Source organism: Pygocentrus nattereri, chromosome 9, assembly GCF_015220715.1.
Source record: "Pygocentrus nattereri isolate fPygNat1 chromosome 9, fPygNat1.pri, whole genome shotgun sequence".
NCBI lineage: Eukaryota > Metazoa > Chordata > Actinopteri > Characiformes > Serrasalmidae > Pygocentrus > Pygocentrus nattereri.
Genome location: NC_051219.1, coordinates 3,886,703 through 3,912,912, shown reverse-complemented (window position 1 = coordinate 3,912,912; position 26,210 = coordinate 3,886,703). Strand labels below are relative to the sequence as shown.

The 26,210-nt window shown below is 40.2% G+C and overlaps 1 protein-coding gene and 1 long non-coding RNA gene across 3 annotated transcripts; one reads left to right on the top strand and one right to left on the bottom strand.

The window, feature by feature from the left end:
• The first annotated feature begins 394 nt into the window (after positions 1 to 394).
• On the top strand, positions 395 to 20,561 carry LOC108415414 (polymeric immunoglobulin receptor-like). 2 transcript variants are annotated; one of them, XM_037540907.1, is made up of 11 exons: positions 395 to 537; positions 2,025 to 2,369; positions 5,288 to 5,590; positions 6,611 to 6,904; positions 11,590 to 11,895; positions 13,917 to 14,222; positions 16,411 to 16,716; positions 17,013 to 17,033; positions 18,308 to 18,415; positions 18,593 to 18,633; positions 19,676 to 20,561. In XM_037540907.1, exons 1-11 carry the CDS (start codon positions 462 to 464, stop codon positions 19,859 to 19,861), a joined length of 2,292 nt encoding a protein of 763 aa, XP_037396804.1. In that variant the 5' UTR covers positions 395 to 461; the 3' UTR covers positions 19,862 to 20,561. The 2 variants fall into 2 exon arrangements, with proteins under 2 accessions (XP_037396804.1, XP_037396805.1); XM_037540908.1 differs by lacking the exon at positions 11,590 to 11,895.
• An 805-nt stretch (positions 20,562 to 21,366) lies between these two features.
• LOC119263991 lies at positions 21,367 to 22,937 on the bottom strand. The gene is made up of 4 exons (XR_005130685.1): positions 22,784 to 22,937; positions 22,633 to 22,712; positions 22,397 to 22,548; positions 21,367 to 21,684 (listed from the first exon to the last, which is right to left on the bottom strand). It is a non-coding gene; the product is annotated as an uncharacterized LOC119263991 (long non-coding RNA).
• Between the last annotated feature and the right edge of the window lie 3,273 nt (positions 22,938 to 26,210).

The window sequence follows — 26,210 nt, the reverse complement described above, 5'->3', positions numbered from 1 at the left end:
GAGACAGACAGAGAGAGAGAGAGACAGACAGAGAGAGAGAGAAAGAGACAGACAGAGAGAGAGAGAGAGAGACAGACAGAGAGAGAAAGAGACAGACAGAGAGAGAGAGACAGACAGAGAGAGAGAGAGACAGACAGAGAGAGAAAGGGACAGACAGAGAGAGAGAGACAGACAGAGAGAGAGAGAGAGAGAAAGACAGAGAGAGAAAGAGACAGACAGAGAGAGAGAGAGAGAGAGAGAGACAGACAGAGAGAGACAGACAGACAGAGAGAGAGAGAGAGAAAGAAAGAGACAGAGAGAGAGAGAGAGAAAGAGAGAGACAGACAGAGAGATAGAAAGAGAGAGACAGACAGAGAGAGAGAGAGAGAGAGAGACAGACAGAGAGAGAGAGAGAAAGACAGAGAGAGAAAGAGACAGACAGAGAGATAGAGAGAGAGAGACAGACAGAGAGAGAGAGAGAGATGAACAGCTGTGTTCTCTCAGTAAAGATGTGGCTCTGTGTGTTTCTGCTCTACTCTGTGCTGCAGGAATCTTCAGGTGAGTCCACACGACTGTGTGAGTTCTTCATGTGTATCTCTGCTTCACTGTAGATAAACTGTAGAAGAGTTCAGGTTCTAGATATACTGTTATCATGTCTTTATTGGTTCTCTCTCCTCTCTGTCTGACCTCCTTTTCTAAGGATTGACTGTTCTTGTCTGAAACTGATCAAAGCTGGTTCTTTAAATGTTCCGTTCAGTGCTGCTTTATATTTATACAGGCTCCAGTTCTGGCCTCTCTTATAGACTCAAAACACGCTCAAGTCACTGAGACGCTTCATCAGAAGCTCAACACTGGAAACAATGTTGATCCAGTTCTGTAGATCGAGACTAAACACAGTCCTGGGTAACAGCACCACATTAATGATGATTCACAATCTGAAAAAATCTGAAACAGCTCAGGACTAAAGTGTGTTTGGCCATTTCCAAAACTCTCCTGGAGGAAGTCCAGCATTTACAGTGGCCTTGTAGAGTGGAAGCAATTGGCTGCTGCTGATCTCCTCTGTAAGTTTGGCTGGTCTTACTTAAAGGAGTTCTTTGATCTGGTGTTTAGTATTAACAGCTAAAATAAATATCTATAAATATTTTCTTAGTAGAGAGAATCAAATATGTAGTAAACATGGGTGAACATTGTGGATGATAATGCAGACAGTCCAAGTACAATGTACAAGCATTTTTTTACTAGATTACTAGTGCCTTTACTTAAGTAAGGGACTTGTGTACTTCTGTTACCTCTAGATGAGACTGAGTTAAACTTGTGTGTTGATTAGGATGAATAGCTTTAGTGCAACTAAATGGAAACTGAAACTCGGGAGCTATTACACTCTGTTAAACAGCAGGGGGCGCACTTGCAGTACCTTTTACCGACTTCCAGTTTTTCACAATTTAGTTTTGACAGTTTTACAATGATAACTGTCTAGTTAAGTAACTGACAGCATTTTACAGTGGCAGCTTTCCAGCCAAATAATTTTGATTATTTTGACTAATTTTTACAGCAGTAGCTGTTTGGCTGGTTAACTCCCATTTTATTGTTACTTGGTAAGTAATGTAATATTTGATGATTGTCCAGAACGAGACGGCAAAGACAGGATGTGCATCAGTGGGTTGATGTGTCAGTTATATGAATACATTGTTGTCTCTCAACACATTAGAACACATTCTGTTTGATTTCAATTATCAAAAAATTCTTATGAAAAAAGGCAAATCATTTTACGTGGCGTCATCGTTCACATATATCCTGCTTAAAACTTCAGCACCACCAGCTTAAAACTCCTTCCTGCGTCTCTGTGGGCAGGGCTGGACAAAGAGATCAGTCTGTACTGACCATCAGCTTCAGCTGAACCTCTGAGGAGCCGATTTCACACCAAACCCTGAGAAGTTGTCTAGAGAGTGAAATCAGAGCTAAAACCCTGCAGTGTGTTCAGAGATCATGAGTGTTCATATGTTCTGAGTGTAATGTAAGTTCTTGGTGATGTGGTGTTTCTGCAGGCTGCACTGTAGAGCGAGGTTTGGGAGACACCATCACCAGATCTGCTGGAGATTCTGTGGAGCTGCCGTGCTCCTGCACACAACAAAGAGAGGTTGATCCTCAGACAGTTCAGTGGGGATTTAAGAGAAAGTTCACACCAGGCGACTACAGAGCTGATCACTCAGTGTTACCAGAGGACGGCAGTCAGAATCGGCGCTACAGAGGCAGAGTTCAGATACTGAATCAGAATAAACCAGGAACTGTAGCTCTAATCATCTCCCACCTCACTGAGGAAGATGAAGGAGTGTATCTGTGTGGGAACAACGGGAGATATAATAGAGGCGTCTTTCTCCAAGTCTCCACAGGTAAGTCTAACAGAGGTTTAACCCATTAAAAAGCCAGGGCCCACAAGTGGGCCTAAACTCTTATTGCACACTTCTATAGCCTAAGAGTAGCTCAGCCAGTTTGCATGAAAGTCCCTGTAGTTACTGAATAATAAGTCTTATAATAAGGCTTCATACTGAATAATAAGGTGTGTGTAATAAGCTTGAGATAAGCATTAAGATTTTAATGGGTTAATCAGGATTTCTGTTTGATGGGGGTCAAATTTGAGAAGGTATGAGAAATTTAATCATCATGTATTTGTAACCTTTTATTTATAAAGTAAACGTTCCTGCATTTTGTGTGGATGCTGGACAGCAGATGAACGTTCTGTAGGTCAGTAGAGCTGCTGCAGTTACGTTCCTCCATCAGTTCCTACACCTCTTTACTTTCACCACTACAGTTCTTCTTCTTCAACCTGCATAATATTTTTCAATAAGGGTCACAAATTATTAATTATGTTATAAATAACTCATTGATTTCTCAGTCCTGTATTAGGTAAGTGTTCATTACATAGTGTGTGTTACATAGAACCTCATTAAGAGGTTAGTATTAAGTAATCAAGTCTCTTTTAACTGATAGTTCAGTAATGCTGTACAGTAACTACATGTACACGACGCATTGATGCCATGTTCATGAACATGACAGGAAAATTCCATTACAATGAAAACAGCATTTTGACACACTTATTAAATTCATTTATTAAGGATTAATGAATGTATAATGTAATTAACTGAAAACACACTGATGACTTGATTAGATTGATTATCATGTAATAAATAAGATTCTAGGTACATGGTATTCAAAAGACATTCGTATTACATGATTTATTTCTTAAAAATACTTAAAACCCTGCATGTTTAATACAAGTGAATGACATTTCTATACATAACATGTATGATAACATGTATGATAACGAGCCGATCGGCGTTCGGTCGTCAGTTCCATCTTATTTACTCGTTAACTGTGAACTAACTGCTGTTTATTACGCTGATAATGAGCCGATCGGTGTTCGGTCGTCAGTTTCATCTTATTTACTCGTGAACTGTGAACTAACTGCTGTTTATTACGCTGATAACGAGCCGATCGGCGTTCGGTCGTCAGTTCCATCTTATTTACTCGTTAACTGTGAACTAACTGCTGTTTATTACGCTGATAACGAGCCGATCGGTGTTCGGTCATCAGTTCCAGCTTATTTACTCGTGAACTGTGAACTAACTGCTGTTTATTACGCTGATAACGAGCCGATCGGCGTTCGGTCGTCAGTTCCAGCTTATTTACTCGTTAATTGTGAAATACCTGCTGTTTATTACGCTGATAATGAGCCGATCGGCGTTCGGTCGTCAGTTCCATCTTATTTACTCGTTAACTGTGAACTAACTGCTGTTTATTACGCTGATAACGAGCCGATCGGCGTTCGGACATCAGTTCCAGCTTATTTACTCGTTAATTGTGAAATACCTGCTGTTTATTACACTGATAACGAGCCGATCGGCGTTCGGTCATCAGTTCCAGTTTATTTACTCGTTAACTGTGAACTAACTGCTGTTTATTATGCCGATAACGAGCCGATCGGCGTTCGGTCATCAGTTCCAGCTTATTTACTCGTTAACTGCGAACTAACTGCTGTTTATTACGCAGATAATGAGCCGATCGGCGTTCGGTCGTCAGTTCCAGCTCATTTACTCGTTAACTGTGAACTAACTGCTGTTTATTACGCCGATAACGAGCCGATCGGCGTTCACTCGTCAGTTCCAGCTTATTTACTCGTTAACTGTGAACTAACTGCTGTTTATTACACTGATAACGAGCCGATCTGACATATTAATAAGTAAGATGAGCTCTCATGAGTTTGTCCTGTTAATGATCTGTTAATTAATCTACTGATTTACTGCTCCATTTTCCTCCACTGTGCAGCTCTGTCTGGATCTCTGTCTCAAGGTTTAGATTTTCACAGTTTATTATACTATAAACTCAGGATAAAAACAGGACTAGTTAATATCTTCATCAATCTATTCATTTTGAGTGTCTTCTTGTAAAGTGAGAAATATAACATAAACCATAACAGACTGTAAACATATCACGTCATGTAATGTCAGCAGGTGTCACATGCTGTCATAGTGATTCATGATGGTAACAGAACATTTAAGATGCTGTTCTGCTCTGAAATATCTGTGTTTTATGAATTTACTCCGTTTGTAACTCTAAAGAATCGAATATTAGATTTCTCTGTAATGTAAACTCCACAGTGTTGAGTGAAAATGTCCTTCAGACTGCACATGTTTATGAATCATCATCAGCAGAGATGAATATGAATGATCGGCCCACAATTCCCATATCAGTGCATCCCTAATAACAGTGTCATGTTACCATCACTGTTAATAATGTCATTATGACACATGACATAAACATGATATAAAACATTATAGCATCTGTAAAGGTAATTACCTTTAACAGGACACTGTAATATTACAGAACACAATCTGTCATGACATGTTTAAGGCATGGTTATGTCAGTGCTATGTAGCAGAGTTCAAGTAAGTGACAATCAAATTAAAAGCTCATACATCAATAAAGGGTAATAACATAATTAATAAGTAATTTGTGAGCCTATCTGATGTAGAAACAAATATTTAGAGCATTCGGGCTTTTTTCTTCTACACTTGAACAATTTTTAACATTCATCATGTTTGTATGGATCCAAGCTTCCATTATCACTGATCTACATTCACAGGAACGAAGCCAAGTAAATAACACTAAACGAGAGACGGTGTGACAGAATCACATCCAGCTGATGTGAACAGAGGGGGTAACAGTGGTAAAGACCACTGAGAGAACTGGTTACTGTGCTGTTGGTGTTGAGATGGTGGTGATGTGTGTGTCTGTATTTCTGGGTCTGCAGGCTGTGCTGTGCTGAGTGTCAGTGAGAGAACGTTCTCCAGATCTCCAGGAGAGTCTGTTCTGCTGCCCTGTCCCTGTCCCCCAGACCAACACAGGATCAACCCTGACAGAGTCACATGGACTAAAGATCAGACTGCAGTGTCTAATGATACAGAATCCTACAGAGGCAGAGTCTGGATGTTCAACCAGAACCATTCCAGAAATTTCTCTCTCCTCATCTCAGATCTGACTAAAGAGGACTCTGGACTCTACACCTGCAGAGCTGATGAGAAGGACGTGCCATATGTCCAGCTGGAGGTCACAGGTCAGTCGGTCAAATCATCATACAGTTTCAGTACTGACCGCACTGCACCAGCGTAACTGACTCAGCACCCAATCTGTTTCCAGAAGCTTCTCTCTGTAAGACTGAAGAGAACAGTAACAGTAGCTGGAGCTGTGGAATGTGATGCTGGTGCAGATGTGACTGCTGTGATTAAACAGCTGGAAAGTGTTTTCATCACTGAACACAATGTAGATAATAAAATCTCTGAAAACAGAAAAAGTCGTTTAAAATCGGACACATTTACTACTTTTATGAAGCCGTGCTCTTCTGTGGAGAGACAGATGTTTGTTGGTGGAGTTCAACGCTCAGCTGGTCAGCATTAGTGCCCAGTAGCCGTTCTGCACAGTAGCCTCAGTGAAGAGTGTGATGTGGCTCAGCTTGTGAGACTCTATTCCTAACTGTGTGTTTGAGGCCACAGTGTGGATCTGAACTCCAGCTGCAGTTCACATGTGTTACTGAGAGTAAATGAGAGCGGCTGCCCGCTGGCTGTGAGCTACAGGAGAATTACTCAGACTACAGCGGCTGGTAAAGCGGGCGGGGCTGAGTTTAGCGAGTGTTCTGGTGTGAAGTGGTTTTTAGTGAAGAGCTGATATCATTTTAATCAGATGGAGGAAAAGACGCTGTTTCCTCTCCTGCAGTGCTCACTGTTCACACAGAGCCAGCCACCTGATCAGGGGTGCCAGATCCCGCTTTTAATTTAAATTTATAATTTAAATTATTTATATAGACTACTTTAAAAAATGAAATAATCAATAGTTGCAATTCTAGATATGAGGGGTATTTTCAGGTGTATGAAAGTGATGTTTAAGAAAACTAATGATTATCTCCTAATCATAAATTCCTTCAGACACATTTTACATCATTTTAATAAAACAGAATGGAATGCATGGAATGGAGAATTGCATGGAATTCAAATGCAATGCTGTTTGTGTAAAATTACAGAATGTTTATTACATATAACATATTCTGTGGTCAGATAAAGACTGTGTGCTCTCGTTTTAGGCTGTGCTCTGTCAGAGAATAAACAGACTGTTCCAGTCAGTAGATCCTCAGGAGAGTCTGTTCTTCTGTCCTGCACCTGCACTGACCTGCAGGACAGACCTGTGGGAGTTCAGTGGAGAACACCAAACCGTGAAGATCTCCTTCAGCGCTACAGCAGCCGAGTTCAGACGTTTAACCAGAGCCCTCCAGGAAATCTCTCTGTACTGATCTCAGACCTGACTGAAGAAGATGGAGGAATTTATACATGCTGGATAAACCAGAATCAGTACAGGAACTTCAGCCTCACTGTTAAAGGTAATCTGCTGAATTGTGTGTCTTTCACATTCATACATCTGCTGAATGAGACTAAAAACAAAGCTAGAATCAATAATATTATTAGCAGAAGTAATCAAGGTATGAAGAACGGCTAAAACATTTGGGAAAAAGGATTTGTTCTTTGTGGTAGTAGTCCTGTATTAGTCCTGTATTAGTCCTTTATTAGCCCTGTAGTAGTTCTGTAGTAATACTGCCACTTTTTTTTATTTAGATTTTTTGAGTTTATACTGTGTGATTTGCTCACCTGTTGTGTCTCGACTGGATCAGAATTGACAAATTGGATGTAGTTTTTTAAAAGCTTGGACAGACGGAGGCCTCCACACACCTTCAGTTGTCATAGTGATGATACAAGTTGTAAACAAAACCTGAGCCCTGGTTGGTGCTTTCACTGTTGCTGTTGTCATGAATCAATGATGAGCGATGTCTGCACCACGAGTCAGCTCCTAGCAGTTCAAGGCAACTGCACAGCTGCACGCAGGCCATTTAAGTGTAAATTATATCTAAGTAATGTTGAAATAAGTCGTCTGAGCCTGGAAGAGCTTTTCTGTTCTAAACTGGAACAACTTCTGTTGAAGTGGAGTTAACTTCAGCAACCTAAGCAAGACATAACTGTACTACAAATTCTATTCTAATACTAGTTAGAGTTACATTGCAGCTAAAATGTTGAGGATATTTAAATATGCTTTTGTTAAAGTATGCTACAAAATGTAGCGTGTAATTCCTTACAGCATACTAAATTATTAAATACAATTTAAAATATATTACTTTTGAAGTGTACAGGAAATTTTAGTTGTATTTCCATGAATCACATTAATAAAAAAAGGACCTTTAGTGTCCTTTAGTATATTTATTAAGTTCCCTACTAATATACTTAAAAATACCTTGGACGTTATTGTCAAGGACATTTTGGGGACCTTAGGGTAAGGATTACACCGGTTTCGACAGTTCCTGTCCATTCTAGTCCACTATACCATGAACTGGGTGCACATTTCAGCCAGAACTTGTTTGAATCTAATGGTTAATCTACTGGTCCACGTTGATTTTGATGGTCACTTTAACTGTCCCAGTGGTCCATTATGTCTGCTGATCCAGTCACATAGACACCCTACAGCAGGTACCAATAATGATGTCGATACTGCTTAACAATACCAGCCCTGTGACTGGAAGGTTGCTGGTTCGATCCCCTTGGCTGACAGTCCATGACTGTGCCCTTGAGCAAGGCATCTAACCCCCAATTGCTCGCCGGGCACTGTGGATAGGTCTGCCGCCCGCTTCGGGCAAGTGTGCTCACTGCCCCCTAGTGTGTGTGTGTGTACTGTGTAGTTTGTATGCATGTGGGTGTTTCACTGCATGGATGGGTAAAATGTGGAGGTCTAATTCCACAGTGTGCAAACAAACACAGTTGACAAATGGTTCTAAATTCTTCATAGCAGTACAGACTGACATGACCGACTACGTCTAGCCACTGATGGAGCTGTGGTTGTTGCTTGACTGTTTATTATGTAGGAACATAAATTAGAAATGCTTAAAACTGATGCTAACTGTGCCTTTTTACATATATTGCATTTAGCTGCAGGTTTATTGAATTCAGTAATGTGAGCCCACACTTTTAAAACTTTATCGTTTATGACAGGACAGCACAGAGTAATGCTCAGCCAATCAGAATCGTATGGATGCTATGGTTGAACTAACGTTACATAAATATTGATAACAGCACCATTTGTGCAGAACATACTTCAGTACTGACCAATCAGGAGCTGGTACCTATTTAGTACTGGGTCTCAATACCCTGCGCTACCCTACAGCTGTAATCCTGGATTGTGAGAATGACAGTGCTGTGCTCTTTTCTGCCATTGAAGACAAAGTTTGTTGAGGAGTGGGCGCTAAAAGAGTGGAATATGCCATAAACAGGACTCAACAGGAGACTGGTGCAATACTTACCTGACAGGACTGGCACTGCCATTAAGGCAATTAAACGCTTAACTGAGTATTAGAAAAGAAATGATGAACGCGACTTCGTTTTGTCCAGGGAGACTGTTGTGTTTTCGGTTGACCACTGAGTGTGTGATATAATTAAGCTATGTCGTATTAATTACGCAACTCTTGAAGTGCAACCAAATTCACCACATGCCAAGAAGTTTAGGATCCAGAGAAGAGCTCCAAAAAGGAGATGTAAGGTGAGGTGTATGTAGATGGATATTTGTGTACATATATGTGTTTCCCTTTTGGTAACACTACAGTTTCTCTTTGTAATATTGTGTGTAGTCTGGCCGCAGTGCTGCCTCGGAGTCGGTGTCTGTTGGTGGTCTATGCTGACTCTTAATTGGGGAAGTGCTTGTATGAATTCAATGTGTGATAGTGGTGTTTGCATATGGCAAAAACCTTGAAGCTTGGTTTGGGTTTGTGAGCAGTAATGATGTGCATTCTGATTAATTTTGATATTCAAGTATCGTGTGTATGAGTTCATGAATGGAAATCCAGTTAATCACATGGGAAAACAATGGCTAGCTGTAACTAGTGTAAGGATGTAGACTCATCTTTTTAGGTGGGAGCACTGATGATGCACAAAAATACAGCAGCACAGAGAGGAAGATATTTTACTGTTCAAAAACAGCAGAGGGAAGTGAGGTGGGTTTTCATGTTAGATAAGCAACAGTTGCTGCCTCTTCAGATGAGCTAATAAGCCAACAGAGCTAACAGGCCTCATGTTGGATGCTGAAGAGGACATTATGTCACAAGATATTTTCTTCTCAGTGGATGATGTGCCAACAAGATATTTGTCAGATAAATAAGTTTTCATTGTTTTAGTTAACATTAGTTACAGTAGCCTAGTTAGTAATACAGCCAGGCTATCCTTGCCCTCTGAGTCACGTCCTTAAAAACACATCCTTGGCAATGCACTCAAATTCAGGCACGCTTCTTTTCCAGTAGCAGAAAACTTACTAAATGTTTTGACTTTTCTTTTTGCATCACTTTCAGTGTGTACAGACCTTAAAGCAGCATGCACTGACCAATTAGATCATAAAATGAAGCTACACTGGCCAGCTTTGTAATCACCAAATTAAATTTGTCAAAATAGTCAAAATACATCCCCAATTCCATAAAAGTTAAGATGCTTTGTAAAATGTCAATAAGTGTAAATAAAAACAGAATGCAATTATTTGCAAATCTCATAGACCCATATTTTATTCACAATAGAACATAGAACACACATCTGCAACATAGATGATGAAAGTGAGGCATTTTACCATTTCATGAAAAACATTAACTCATTTAGAACTTGATGGCAGCAACACATCTTTAAAAAGTTGGGACAGTGGCAACAAAAGACTGGAAAAGTAAGTGGTACTGACAAAAAAACAGCTGGAGGAGCAGTTTGCAACTAACTCACATGGCTGGGTATAAAAGAACATTTTAGAAAGGCAGAGTCTCTCTTAGGCTAAGATGGGCAGAGGCTCACCAACCTGTGAAGAATTGCATCTAAAAATTGTGGAACAATTTCAGAAAAATGAAGAATTTGGATATCCCACCATCTACAGTGCATAACATCATCAAAACATTCAGAGAATCCGGAGAAAGCCCTGTATTAAAGGGACAAGGTGGCGGTCAATATTGGATGCCTGTGATCTTTGGGCCCTCAGGCAGCACTGCACTGAAAACAGGCATGAATCTGTACTGGAATTCACTGCATGGGCTCAAAAACACTTCCAGAAATCAATGTAAACACAGTTCACCATTTAATCCACAAACGCGATTTAAAGCTGTATCATGCAAAGAAGAAGCCAAATGTCAACATGATGCAGAAACGCTGCCGTCTTCTCTGGGGTGAAGGTCATGTAAAATGTACTGAGACAAAATGGAAAACTGTTCTGTGGTCAGATGAATCAAAATGTAAAATTCTGATGGACGGCGTGTCCTTCAGACTCAAGAGGAGAGGGACCATCCAGCTTGTTATCAGCCCACAGTTCAAAAACCTGCATCTCTGATGGTCTGGGGTTCCATTAGTGGCTATGGTGTGGGCAGCTTACACATCTGGAAAGATTCTATCAATGCAACATGTGCGAAAAATCCAGTAAATAAGACCCGGAACTGAGCAGCTAGAATCCTACATCAGACAAGAATGGGACAACATTCCTCTCCTAGAACTACAGCAATTGGTCTCCTCACTTCACAAGAAAAAGAAGAGGGGATGCTACACAATGGTAGACTGTGCCAACTTTTCTGAGATCCATCAAGCTCTAAATGAGTTAATATTTTTCAGAAAACGGTAAAATCTCTCACTTTCAACATCTGATATGTGTTTAAATTGTTAAAAGAAGAGGGGATGCTACAAACTTTTTAAGCGTTGCTGCCATCAAGTTCTAAATGAGTTAAAGTTGTTCATGGAATGATCTCATTTTCAACATTTGTTATGTGCTGTATGTTCTATTGCGAACAAAATATGGTGCTACAAGATTTGCAAATCATTGCATTCTGTTTTTATTTACATTTTACACAGTGTTCCAACTTTTTTGGAATCGGGATGGGATCATTTTTCAGATATAATAAAAACTGATACTTCGGTTCAAAACTTCTCAATCGCTATTAAACACACAAAAACATAAACACGTACTACAACAGTAATAAACAGAACAGAAACACTGAGCTGCTTTATGTTCCTGCAGACTGCAAACTGTCAGAGACTCAGGAGAACATCATCCACAAATATCCAGGAGAGTTCGTTCTCCTGCCCTGCGCCTGCTCTGACCAACACACCAAACCTGTAAGTGTGAAATGGGAGCGTGTGGACTCAGGAGGGACTGAGGTATCCAATGAGATGGAGCTCTACAAAGGCAGAGTCCAGATGTTTAATAAGAACCTTCCAGCAAATCTCTCTCTACTGATCTCCAACCTGACTGAACAACACCAGGGAACATACAGATGTTCAATCAACAACAAACAGTCCATTGACATCAGACTCAACATTCAAGGTAAACTCAATTAAACCTTCAAAGTACTTGTGTATTCATCCTTACCATATTATACTGTGATATGACTGAAACGTTCTTGAAACTATCATAAGCACTCTAGCTGTTGCAAAGGCTTTACACACTGAATGTGATGTATTTGTACATTTATTTCTATGTCAATAAATTTCAACTAAACTTGCACATCAAACAATTTTCAGATGGTGAAAATATGACATTGTTCTATTAGACCCCTGTTCAATTTTTGCAAACCTTGACTCACTCAGCCAATCATTTCAAAACCGAGATTTGTTTAATGTCAAATGTATTAAGAATACATGGCAATCAAAAATACACAGACATTCTTATACTGCAGCATCATGAGGCAACAGATAAAAAGACAAAAATGAAGTAGATGGGCTGATGGGGGAGGGAGGTACTGCATATCTTAGAAGGGTCTTGTACATTCTAGGAAAAACATTGGATAGCGAGTAACAAAAAATAAAGGTAAACAGTACAAGTGACCAGCGATATGGTGTGAGGTAGATGACAGGAATAAATAGGAATAGGGCAAAATGCTAGGCATTGAATGTGAGGGTACACAGTGTAGAATATACAGTACAAAGAAAAGTGTAACAATGTATATAGCATAATACAAAGAAGACATCATGTGGGGTAATACAGTATACATTTCAGTATACAGTTCAATCAACAACCACTCTATCAACATCAGACTCAACATTAAAGATAAACTGACTTAGACGTGCAGTAGTCATGTATCTTTACCTGATCGTACTGTGGTATTACTGAAACTGACAAACTGTCATCAGCACTCCAGTGTTTCTATGGTAATTTGAACTGTAAAGATGTTACACACTCAGTGTGATGTACACACAGAATGTGATGCAACATTATTTTATTCACCCTTAGTTTGATTTTTGCAAACTATCACAAGCAACATGCATTCCCTCGACCAATCACAACTGTTGTCTCAGGTGTAGGCATGGCAACAGCCAAGCTCAAAAACAAGATTGGTTTATTGTCATATGCTTTCAGAATAAAGATCAATCAAAAATACAGTGAAGATATTGTACTACAGTAGCATGCTCCTACAGACAAGAAGACCCAAAAAGATGTACACAGGGGCAATAGAGGAAGAGGTACAAGAAGGGTACTGAACACATTAGATAAAAACACCAGACAACAAGTGACAAATAAAAGCAAGGGCACCAAACAGTACTGGTGATTGGCAATATGAAGTCAGACAGATGGTAGTAATAAACAGATATAGTGGAAAGGAATAGTGCAAAATGCTAGGTGTATAGATGTCCGGATACTTCCCACTGAAGCGGCTGTTCTTTTTGAGGATGGTGCTGGTGTTCAGAGACCAAGAGAGTCTGGCAGCTGAAACAGCTAACAATTTCCACTGGCAAGTCACTGATACTGATAATATGATCACTTCTGTTTTTTCCTGAAGTTCACAATAAGTTCACTTAAGGTCTTGGTGGCATTCAGTGCTAGACACCAAACAGAAAGATTGTGTATCTCCATCTTGTAGACAAATTCATCATTAAGCTGATGGATCAGTCATGTTCCAGCAACCCAAACTTTAACTGGAAAAAGGGATTAGTTTGTCCTCTGCTTCATCAGGTATGGGGATAGCATCTCCAAAAGCAGCTTAAACTGGGTCTTGGAACTAAAAAGTGACTTGCCCAGTATCATCACTTGCTTCTTTGTAACTTGAATATATTTAGACTTTTTTGTTCACTTTCAGTGTGTAATGACCTTAAGGCAGCATAAGCTGGAAAATTAGATCATACAATGAAATCTAACTGGCCAGCTTTGTAATCACCATATTACAGATATGTGTATGTAAAGAATTCTGCAGCAACAATATATAATTTTCCAACCACAACAACAAATGACACTACAGTTTAGACTCCAGACTTCACATGAGAGAAGTGGCATTAGTCAATCACAGTTAAACAGATAATGCAATCATAATAAACAGAACAGAAACACTGTGCTGCTTTATGTTCCTGCAGACTGCAAACTGTCAGAGACTCAGGAGAAAGACATTCACAAATATCCAGGAGAGTCTGTTCTCCTGCCCTGCTCCTGCTCTGACCAACGCACCATACCTGTAAGTGTGAAATGGGAGCATGTAGACTCAGGAGGGACTGATGTATCCAATGAGACGGAGCTCTACAAAGGCAGAGTCCAGATGTTTAATAAGAACCTTCCAGCAAATCTCTCTCTGCTGATATCCAACCTGACTGAACAAGACCAGGGAACATACAGATGTTCAATCAACAACAAACAGTCCATCAACATCAGACTCAGCATTAAAGGTAAACTTATATTTCTGGTGTATCTTCAGCTGATCAAACTCTGGTATTACTGAAACACATTCAGGTTTTCCAAACACTGAAGCTGTAAAGACGTTATTTGGACATCAGTACAGACATTTATTCAGTCTGTGACATTCTCTGCAAGTATTTAAAGCCATTCATAGCTTTAAAATCTAGTAACAGAATGTTGAATGACTGGTAAAAGATGCAGGCAGTGAGTGCAGTTAAACGGGGCTGATCTTAGCTTCTGTTTTGTTCTTGTTTGGATCTGAGCTGCTGCATTTTGTACTAGTTTGACAGGTTGGTGTTGTTATAGATTAGTTTGTTCTCTGCTTCATCAGATGTGGAGCAAACATCTCTAAATGCAGCTCACACTGCGTAACAGATGTCTGAGCTGAATTAACAAGCACTCAGTATTTCAGCTCCTGGATGAGGTGGTGAAACACTGTGTGCCCTTTTCACTCACAAGAGGAGTTTCACAGATTTTTCTCAATTTCAGCATAATTAAGCTGTAAAGATGTAAATATGTAAAAGATGTGTGATTTTGTGAGAAATGCTCAGTTCTAGCAAAATGTACAGAGTCAAAATTGGTCAGAGAATTTGTTCATATGTTGTAACAAGTTCAGAAAATCAGAAATTCTGATTATTTGCCAGAGGCTTTACAGTGCAGACACTGCTAGTCCCACAGTTAGCACTGTGTAGGACTTATGCGTGTCTCTATTACCGTTGTGGGTGGAGCAGATGACAGAAATGATCTCTAGGCTGGTTATATCTGCTGCCACTCAGCCAGTGACACAAGGCTGCCAGTGTGGGACATGCGACTGGATGAATGCACCCATAGCCAAAAAGCACAGGTCAGGTAGCAAGCAGGGGGCCATGGCATTTCAAGGTTCATGCTTTCAGGCTCTGCAATGCTACAGCAATGTTTGAGCACTGGATGAAAAGGGTGCTAGATGGGTTCCTACAACAAGAATGTTTGGTCTTCTTGGATGACAAACTGACACACTGGAGCTCATTCAAATCTGCTGTGAGCACTCTGCACAAGGTACTAGAAAAAATATGGGCAGCAGGACTGAAATTGGACCCTGAGACATGTAAATTTCTGTGCAAGGAACTGATCTTCCTGGGGCACCACAAGGAGGGAATGGATAGTGCTGAGGACAAAGTAGAGACCTTATTTTAGTGACCATGCTTTGTCACACAGAAGCAGGTGAAAAGATTTTTAAGGCTGATCTTTTATTACAGGAAGTTTGTGCAGTGGCTTTCTTGCATCGCTGTCCCTTGTACAAGTTGATCCTGAAAGCAAAAGATTTCAACTAATTAGAAGACTGTCAGTCAGCTTTTGAGGCCCTGAAACAAGCCCTTATGAGCACAACTATCCTGGCAAACTTGGAGCCCAACTTGCCCTTTATCCTAAACACAGATGCCAGTTGGTAGGGTGTGGGTGTCATTCTTTCGCAGCAGTGGTGTGACAGAGACAGAGATTTAGCCTACTTTAGTAGAATAATGAGTTAAGATAAGCGAGGGTACTGTGTCGCTCAAGAAGAGCTGTTGTCCACTCTTGGCTATCAGGCAGTACAGGACAGCTTGAGATGGCATGAAGGGCAACCACACAAAGCTGTGCTGTGCTGCAAGATGTGGAAAGAAATGAGTGGGCTGATCAGCAAAAGTAAGAACCAGACCTGCAGCCAGTGATGCAGTGGGTGAGTTCACAACAACAGTCCCACTGGGAGGAGGTAGTGGCCCTGTCTCCTTATGCTAAAGTGCTGTTACAGACTTGGATTGAGCCAGTAACTGTTGAGAGGAAATGGCACATAGTCATGCCTAGGGGACTGCAGGAGGGCATTTTAAAAGCCATGCATGGCTCAGTGGGGCCCGGTCACTTTGATGTCACGAAAACATTTTGCTGCCTTCAACAGACTTTCTCTTGAAGACGGCAGAGGTAGGATGTGAAAGACCAGTTGTAGTTCAGTGGGCAAGTCCACGCAATAGGTTGGGGTCAACAAAGTAGAGCCATTTCAGTATACTGCTAGTGGAAATTATTGGTTATTTCCCAAATGACCAGGAGTCCATTATTGATGCCTTGATCGAGAGGAATGGGTCCCTCAGTCTAGTTTGTAAGGTTTTGCCAGAAAATGCAACAGTAATGAACAGAACAGAAACACTGTGCTGCTTTATGTTCCTACAGGCTGCACACTGTCAGAGACTCAGGAGAAACTGGTTTTCAGATCTCCAGGACAGTCTGTTCTCCTGCCCTGCTCCTGCACTGACCAACGCACAAAACCTGTAAGTGTGAAATGGGAGCATGTAGGCTCATGTGGGACTGAGGTATCCAATGAGACGCCACGATACACAGGCAGAGTCCAGATGTTTAATAAGAACCTTCCAGCAAATCTCTCTCTACTGATCTCCAACCTGACTGAACAAGACCAGGGAACATACAGATGTTCAATCAACAACAAAGAGTCCATCAACATCAAACTCAGCATTACAGGTACTTCATTATCTTACTGTCCACGGTAAAGACTCTCAGAACAGAAGAGCACGTTTGTACTTGATGTTGACCATTGCTAACACAGCAGCTCAGTGTTACAGTGGGTTTGTATATTTATAACATTTGTAATATCTGCTGTTTTCTGGTGATACTGAGAGCTTGTCTACAGCTTAAACTGCATTGAAAAATCTAAAAAAATGTTTTGAATCTAGTGACATACACTGTTATCTCAAATTAATTTGTGTTATTGTACCATTATGCACCTCTTTTTCTGTTTTTCTATGTGAAATCCACAGCAGAGAAGAGAGAAATCTCAGGTCAGTCTGGTCAGATGTTACTGTACAGCAAGACTTTGTATGTACTTTAAAATATGTGTGTGAGTGCTTGTTGACCACTGTGTCATAATAACAAATAACGCATTGTGCTCTGTTACTTATGAAAGAACATTAGAAGGCATGGGTTGTTCCAGGAGTTAACACTGGATAAAGAACCTTTATAGACTGATTGGACAGATGAAGTAATATAGTAACTCAGATCAAATAATATACTAACTAATATTAACTAATATATTAACTACAAGGTTAACTGATATGATAAACAATGTAAAATACATGAACTACATGTTTAACAGACATAACTAGAATAGTACATTTCCTGAAGAAAATGAAGTGTGCAGCTGAAGCTTGTTGCTAGGCAGTTGCTAAGGTGTTTCTATTCAGTTGCTATGGCATGAGGGGTGGAAAAATGAATTTTGTTGCTGTCAGATAAAGGAAATAACAGGGCTAGGGTGCAAGTAAAAATGAATGGGTCTCCATAGAAAGAACGAGAAATGGAAAATCCACGATTAGAGGAGTGCAGGGCAGTAGGCAGTTTAGAGGCTGTCATTTAAGGAAAGAATACGGCTGGTTTGTGGAAAAAATAATGAATGGACGTACATTGGAGGAAATTCAAGGATAAGAAAACAACACATAGAGGAGTGTGGGTCAGTATGTCTGTGAGTATATGCAGTTTGGTGGCTGTTGGAAAAAGAAAGTTTAGGGCTTTGTAGGGGTGAAAATGAATGGGACTATATGGGAGGAATGAGGGATAAAAAATGAAACATAGAGGAGGGCAGGTTAATATGTCTGTGCAGTAGAGTTTGAGGACCTGTCCTGAGTGAGGACATGCATTTTGATGGCTGTTGGGCAAAGACATAATTGGGCTTGTGTTTGGCAAAGATTAATGCAAATCTATGGGAGAAATGACGGATGAGAAAAAATGCATGTTTTTGTACCTCATTCATTCCTATGGGGGAAAAAAAATTATGAAGATTGTGTGAAAACTATGTTTGAGCAAAAATAAATGTGCACTCACTACTAAATATTATTAACTAGGATATTGTTAGTATATTGAATGCATGTTTTATGATACTTCTTCAATAAATAAGGGAGGAGAGCTGAAGGAAATCTAATGAATAAATGTACTGAAAAAGTGAAAGATCACTATTCTCAGGAGCCATGCAGTTCAGGAGTGGAAGTGTCTTTTTATAAAATTTTACAACTTGCTTTAAACTGTAATGAATGATTGTTTCATCTCTTTTTCTTGATGACAGATTCCTCAGGTTCGCTCATCCCTTGGATTGTCTGTGTGGCTCTGCTGCTGTTTATAGTGATTGGACAATCAGCACTGATCTACAAACTGCTCCACAATAGGACACAAGGTACTACACACACAACCATAATCACATAAAAGCAGCTTTGGTAGCAACGTAATACTTTGATACTTTAATATGAGTATAAATTAGATATCAGTTATGAAAGATTTCCTCTGTTGAAGATGAAATCCACCAGTCTTGTGGAAACCAACTCTTTAATTAACATCTTCAATTGTTCTGCAGGGTCTGCCTCTACCAACACTGAGAGAGGAACACAGAACATAGTGAGTGAAAAAACCAAATAAAAACAGAGTCTGAAACCTGCGTCTCATTATAACCAATTATGAAGTGTTTTTAAATGTAAAAGTGCAAGTCAGTGGAATTCAGCACTGTTTCATGAGGCTACAGAGTCTGTAGGTATTTGTTTCATTCCAACTGAACACAACACCATTTGATTGACAGCTGTGGCATTTGTGTAACGTGACACAACTGATCAGTCGATCGTGGATGTATTAGAAAAAGAGGTTTTACTGTCTGAAACGTGATCCAAGCTCATTGTCAGAAAACAGGCACAGATCAAATCCAAAACAATCCAAAAAGTTAAATGAAACTTCTAACCGAAAATCCCAGGCTTATATATTAACTACTCTACGGTATAGTGGAGGTCTGATAGATGGTGTAAAGGAGAATGTTGATCAGCTATGAATGGTGGAGCAGCAGTCATGTGATTTCCAGAGGAATTCTAGGAATTGGAGTTCTCTAGAGTCAAATCCAGAGGAATGTATGACAATTCAGAAGATGCTCTTACCGATAATGACCTACGTGTCATCTTTTATATTATGCAAATCACCGAAGCAATGTAAAATATACAGAGAACATGTTTAATTATGAGCTCACCTACTTATTAAAGCAATAAAATATTCCTATGAAGGACACAAGACTGTACACTGCAATCTTCATAGGACACAGTAGGAAACTATAAATAGATATTGTCAAATTAATTATAATGGGTATACAGCATTTGGTTTATTGTAGGTGTAATATAGAGGTTCCCAACTCTGATTCTGGTAAAGTCCTCCCCTGAAAAGTTTAGATACAACCATAATCTAACACACATGATCCAGACAACCAAGGACTTTAGTAGCATCTGATTATTAGAGTCAAGTGTATTTATCCTACAATCTCCATGTCAGTAGATCTTCAGGGCCAGAGATGGAAACCTTTGGCTTAATGACAACATAGGCAATTATTCTGTATGAATAAATGAACATAATGTGAAGACTAAGGTTTGTTTTTTTTCTCCTGTGTGTCTTGCTGTGGTTGCAGGTTGATGATGATTATGAAAATGATCCTTCTGGAGCCCGGAACAAGATCAGCATGGCTGCAATCTACCAGAGCCTGGACCCCAAAACCAACCAATCAGATTCAGTCTACCAGGGCCTAAACCCAAACACCAACCAATCAGATTCAGTTTACCAGAGCCTAAATCCCAACACCATCCAATCAGATTAAGTTGATCAGAGCCTAAACCCAAACACCAACCAATCAGATGAGCCAGCCTACATGAGTCTACATGAGCCTAAGCCCCAACACCAACCAATCAGATTGTCTACCAACACCAACCAATCAGATGAGCCAGTCTACATCAGTCTACCAGAGCCTAAACCCCAACCAGAGCTGAAATCCCAATACTTACAGAGCTAAACCCAGATTCATGTGTCTAAACCCTTCAAAATACTGCAACAATAATTTGCAGTTATATTTTGCGATGATCATGATGAAAATATTAGACACTGCCTTTTCATTCTAATCCATGTTAGGAAATCTGAAGAAACCTGTTTAACTCAACTTCAGTTCTGTAAACTTTATCTATGCATTCAATCAAGTTAAGTTATAGATTATTGCTTTCAAGAATATTTGGTGAACTTATTTACAAAATAACTTTATTTCATAATTAATGTGTTTCTCGCTAGAGCTTAAGTTCAGTCTTTGCATAAGTCATGATGTGCTCTTATTTACTGTAATACTGGTTCTCTGAATGTTATGTACGCATGTTTAATGAATATATGTATTTGAAATGAATGTCAGTTGGATGCAGAAGTGTTGTGTAATTGTGTGAGTGTAATTTTTCAGCATTCAGTTCTGTGTTTGTGATAAATGATGTGCTTTTGTATATCTCTGAATGTATTTTAAATAGTTGAGCTTGTATGAACTTGTACTAAATGGATCTTCTTAATTTGTCATATTGTAAATCCATCCATCCATTTTCTAAGCCGCTTCTCCGTCAGGATCGCGGGGGGTGCTGGAGCCTATCCCAGCAGTCATCGGGCGGAAGGCAGGACACACCCTGGACAGGTCGCTAGTCCATCGCAGGGCAGATATTGTAAATCTTTTTAATTTAATAAAGGAAACTGAAACTGTAACTACTGTTCCCTTTAAAATTTTCTGAATAGTAATTTCACTTTAGGAAAATATTCTTTTCATGTTGCTGTTTCAGTGAAGCATCCATGACAAACACTTAAAGTAATGATTAAATAAAGAAATATAGGTTTATACCATCACAGCTTTGCGCGTTTACGTCTAGCCCGTGATTTACAATTATTGCCACGTGTCACAATCGTATGTCACCCGCTCTTCTAGACACAACCTGAACTATTACTGTCCCCTTGAAGACTAGGTTCATGCCCTTTCATTCCTGTCCTTGGTTCAGTCCTTTGCTCCATGAAAGCAGTAGGTCACCATCTTGGGTAGCTTTATTAGAAAAACTGACCTTAGTCTTCACTGCATTACATACAGTGAACAAATGTTAGCATACAGGTCTGCCATGTATGCAGACTGTTCACACCACATTTCTTCCATAATCAGCAATGCTAGTGTGGCAGAGCGGCGTAATTTTGTTAATGCACGACTACACCACCTAGAGGTGATTTAAAAAAAAAAAAAAAAAAAAAAGGCACTTAAGGCCTAGAGAAGACAAAGACACCCAGGTTCAACACACTCAAAGGCCAGAGACGGGGTACAATCATTTAATAGAGATTTATTGACAATTATTTTAAAACATCTTTTCCACCAGGCAGACCAGGAATTCCCTTCTTGGAGAATCAATATAAAAAAAATAACTAGCAATAATTTATTTAAATTACCAGCAACAAATTAGGAAGGAACTGGGTTAAGGGCTTACCACGACAGAAGGAAGTACAGGGATAGGAATATCCTCTACACTACAAACCACACATGTCAGTGCCACACATCTCAATCACACCCAACGTGCTCCACACTACAGGAAAGGTGAATAGAATTCCACATCCCCAAGTCAGATGCTTGGCCCCCAGCTCCTATCCAACAAAGAGACAAAAAGATTTAAAAAAAAAAAAAAAAAAAAAAACACAGCCAAGAAGGGGATCCCGTGCTCCCATACAGTTCTGCTGGTTCTTCAAAAAAAATAAATAAATAAATAAATAAAAAATAAAATAAAATAAAATAAAGTTGTTAAAGTAAACCAACAAATAGAGCAAACATACCGAAATCAGTTAAACAAAAGAAAAAACAACCCAAAGAAGTAAATCAGGAATAAACCCCAAAATTAAGCCAAAACAGATCCAAATTAATAAAATCGGGATAGAAATCAAGAAACAAGCAAAATTAGTAAATCAGGATTAAACCTCAAAATTAAGCCAAAGCAAATTCAAATTAATAAATCAGGATAGAAATCAAAAACAAGCAAAATTAGCAACTCAAAAATAACAAATGAACAATAAAGTAAAAATTAAATTAATCACGAACCTAAACACCACCAAATAACAAAAACCGAAATTAAGGTAAGGAAGTAGAAAAGAAAACCAAAACCAGAATAACTCAAGATAACTAAACAAAAACAAAACTTAATGCAACACCAAAAAAAACTTAAATAAACCCAGGCAAAACAGCAGCATTGTGAGGAGCTGAAATCAGTCCGCACAATCTGGACAATAAAACCTAGAACAATACACAGAATTACAATTAATTTAGTTAATATTTGATTTAAGTCAATGCAGCTTGCATACTTACCAGCACAGCATCAATTTCTGCCAGCAGCCACAGCAAACAATGGCCACAGCAGACAGCAGCAGGTAATAACACACAGCAGCTCCAGCTGACAATGGCTACAGCCAACAGCTCCAGCAGACAATGCCCGCAGCAAGGCAGCACAATCACTAACACTATCCCACCACCCAAGAAATAAGGTTAGCCAAAAGCCGTACTCACTGCCAGAACATATATAAAAGGAAACAGGCAGAAATTACCTTACTAAAGTGAAAGTGCCCAGGCAACATCAGAGATGCATACCACAGCGCTGAGCCGGCAATCGAATACGAGCCCGCGACTACAAACAAATACGAGGAGTTAGTAATTAAGCCAACTACCACGTTATCCCGTAATGCTGTGAACAGATACCTTAAACTCACGAGAAGTAATCCAAACAGTCACGCTAAACTCCACGCTGAACGCTGCCGGCACGGAAGTCACAGCAGAAAGGAGGGGGGACAGGAAGCGCACCAAAAGTAGTCGTCCCCCTGCCCATATATAGGGTACAAAGGGGCCGCCCAGTAATTTAAACGCAGCCACGCAGCTTCACAAGCAACGTAGGTGGAGTCGCAAAACCCCACCTGCTACACTAGCTACAGGCCTTGGTCACTTTTACCACAGTTTACAAACTCATTATCCCTCCCTGCATCTAATGTTTCTGACTCTGCTGAGTTACACGAGGCATTTCTCCACTTTTTTCATAATAAAACTTAAATTGTCTATACCTTTTTTCGATAAACTTGTAAATCTATATGACACTGAACTACAGGAGTTTCTTTCTGAACACAGTGTCCATCCGTTTACTGATTTCACTCTGGCCACTTCATCACGTGTCTCAAACTTAATTAAGAAATTTAACTTCACAGCCTGCCAGTTAAAACCTGTACCTGCTTCCTTACTCAAAAATTGTCAGATATCTATACTCCCATTTCTTACTTGATTAATATTTCTCTTATGTCCAGAATTGTCCTATTAGAGCTATAAAACTGCTGCATTTGTGCCATTCCTGAAGAAACCTAGTTTAGATTGTACTATAAATAATTCAACTTTAAATAATTACTGACCAATCTCTAATCTTCCTTTCACTGCTAAACTATTGAAAAATGTTATTGGAAACAAATCTCAGCTACAATCATCTGGCATCAAATAATCTGTCTGAATGGTTCCAGTCTGGTTTAATTTCATGCCATAGTACAGAGACAGATTTCCGTAGGATTGTTAATTACCTTTCATATAGCTCTGATTCTGGAGCAATTAGTTATCTTCTTCTCCTACATCTCTGCTATGCTTTTGATACACTCTCTCATGACATAGCCAATGCCCATCTCTCTCCTATTGGCATCTCATCTACAGCTCTTTCCTGGTTTAATTCTTGCCTCACTGGTAACTGGTTATCACTAATAAACATAAATCCTGCACTGCTCATGTTGCTCAAGGTGTGCCCCAAGGTTCTATCCTTGGCACTTTCACATTGATGGAGTACATGTAAAACCCTCAGAAACTATTGATACTTTTGGTGTCATCTTTGATTCCTCTATGTTGTTTGACTATTATATCAGCTTACTTACTAAGATCATTTGCCATTGCCTCTGTAACAAATTCAGACTCTGTTCCAGCAAAGCAGAAATTCTGGTTCTTATTGTTCTTGTCCAGATTACTGTAATGCACTTCTTTCTGGTCTATGAGCTAAACTCCTCACTAAATTACAATATGTTCAAAACTCAGCAATGAGGGTCCTCACTCACACCAAATGCTTTGTATGCTCTCACACCTCGTTTCTACAAAATGAAGTGGTTACCTGTCTCTTTGCATAAAAAACCCAAACTACTCCTCTTAACCTTCAAAGCCATACATGGACTTGCCCCTTTATGCATTGCTGAACCTCTCCATCCTTACACCCCAGCCCTTACACTAAGATGTTTGGATACTGATTGGCTTAAAGTCCCACAGTTCAGATTGACCTTGGTTGGTGCTGGGACATTCAGCATAACAGGACATCCATGACCTCACATCCTTAGAATCCCCACAATGTCACTTCTGTTTTAGCTTTTACAACACAACTCAAAACTTACCTGTTTTCAAACTTTTGTCAAACTTACGTGTTTTAAAACTTGACCTTAAACTTCATTTTTTTTATGTAGACCGACTTTGAGGCACTATATAAATGTAACTTATTATTATTGTCATTATTATCATTGTGACAACACTCAGATTAAGATTCAGGAGAGGCCATAATTTATGCTTAAATTTGCTTTTTTACTAAACTCATTGCACAGAAACAGAAGGAGAGACAATCCCTGAAATCAAGTTAGGCTAGCTCTCTTGTGCCAGGTTTCCTCAACTGTCTCTGAAGTCTTCTATCACACACACACTACTCCTAAAAAAAAGAGTGTCCCCAGAATGTTCCCAAAGCAAAACAGCCAAATAAAAGCTACAGAAAGGAGAACTAAACTAAAACACAACACAGGCATGAACAATTCCATATTGCCTCCCCTTCAAATGTCATCCATGCAACCCACATTGCACAAACTAAGTCCTTGAATTGTATTGAAATTGTCCCCCTCACTGTGGTCTCTTCATGGCAGGGGTCTCATAATGTCTGCTGTCCCTGGGACCCTCAGCCCTGGACACTTCCAACTCCTCCTTGGGGTGCGGCCCCTGAGGTGACTGTCCCATCTCATCCAGCATGGCTTCCTCTTCATAGGGCCAGTACAGGGCAAGTCTGTCCCTTTGAACTACAACAGTCCACTGACCCAATACACTACCTTGCCCAGGCATTCTTTTACCACACCGGGCCCCTCCCATGGTGACTGCAGCTTTGGGCAGCACCCTTCCCTGTGGAATGGGTTGTATGGCCACATCCACACTCCTGGCAGCAGTGATTGCCCTTGAAGGCACAAACCATATTCTCATTTCTAGTGGGTGCAGGCTTTACCCCGATAGGCAAAGACAGTGGTGGAGCTCTTCAGCATAATCTGCTCCAGCACTGCTGCTCCCTCCAACCCTGACAGGTTCTCAAAGACCACCTCTGTGATTGTCCTGAGCTGATGGCCGAACATGGGAAGTGAACTCAGTCGACTTCTGCACAGTGGAACCAATGCAAGCGAGAAGGTCCAGGTGCAAATGCTGGTCTTCATATATTGTGCTGGTGCTGGTCAGTGATGATGATCAGCTGAGTAATGAGCATTGAGTTGAAGCACTCCTAGAGAGTATTACTGTGGGAGCACTAAGGTCCGTGTCTCTCTCGCTCACCCAGGTCTCTCAGCAAACCTCAGCCATGACAGCCGAGTCGAAATTGTGCACCTTGTCACTGTGGAGCTCCTCTGCCATGCCAAACTGGTAGAAAAACTCCTCTACCAGCTGCTCTGTCATTGTGGCTGCATTCTGGTCTGCCTCAGGCCATTTAATGAAATAATCCATGGGCTCGAGCACATAGCAGCTCCGGGCCTTGGTGGTAGGAAAGGCCCAGGACATCCATGGCTACTCTCTCTATCAGGGTGCCGCAGCAGAGGTGTTGCAACTTAACATGTGACACCTGTTGCAGAGCTTTCATAGCCATACGCCAGGCACAGCAGTGCCCATAGAGCTCCGTGTCCAGGTGATAGCCCACTTAGTAGAATGTCTGCCACTTCAGAGTGGCCCACCACTATGTGCCCCACACCACCTGCCCCATGCACTGTGCAGCACCAGCAACTGCCAAATGCACCTATATAGCAGTGGTTCCTCCCACAACAGTCCTTCCTTATAGATACAACTGGTGCAGCCACAGCACAACAGCTAGGATTTACTTTCCCTC

Bases quoted from the DNA above. Each gene is read 5' to 3' on its own strand.
- LOC108415414 (XM_037540907.1), top strand. From the start codon at position 462: ATGAACAGCTGTGTTCTCTCAGTAAAGATGTGGCTCTGTGTGTTTCTG. The intron at 11,896-13,916 runs GTAAACTCAATT...ATGTTCCTGCAG, and splicing joins CATCAGACTCAACATTCAAG to ACTGCAAACTGTCAGAGACT. The intron at 18,634-19,675 runs GTGAGTGAAAAA...CTGTGGTTGCAG, and splicing joins AGAGAGGAACACAGAACATA to GTTGATGATGATTATGAAAA.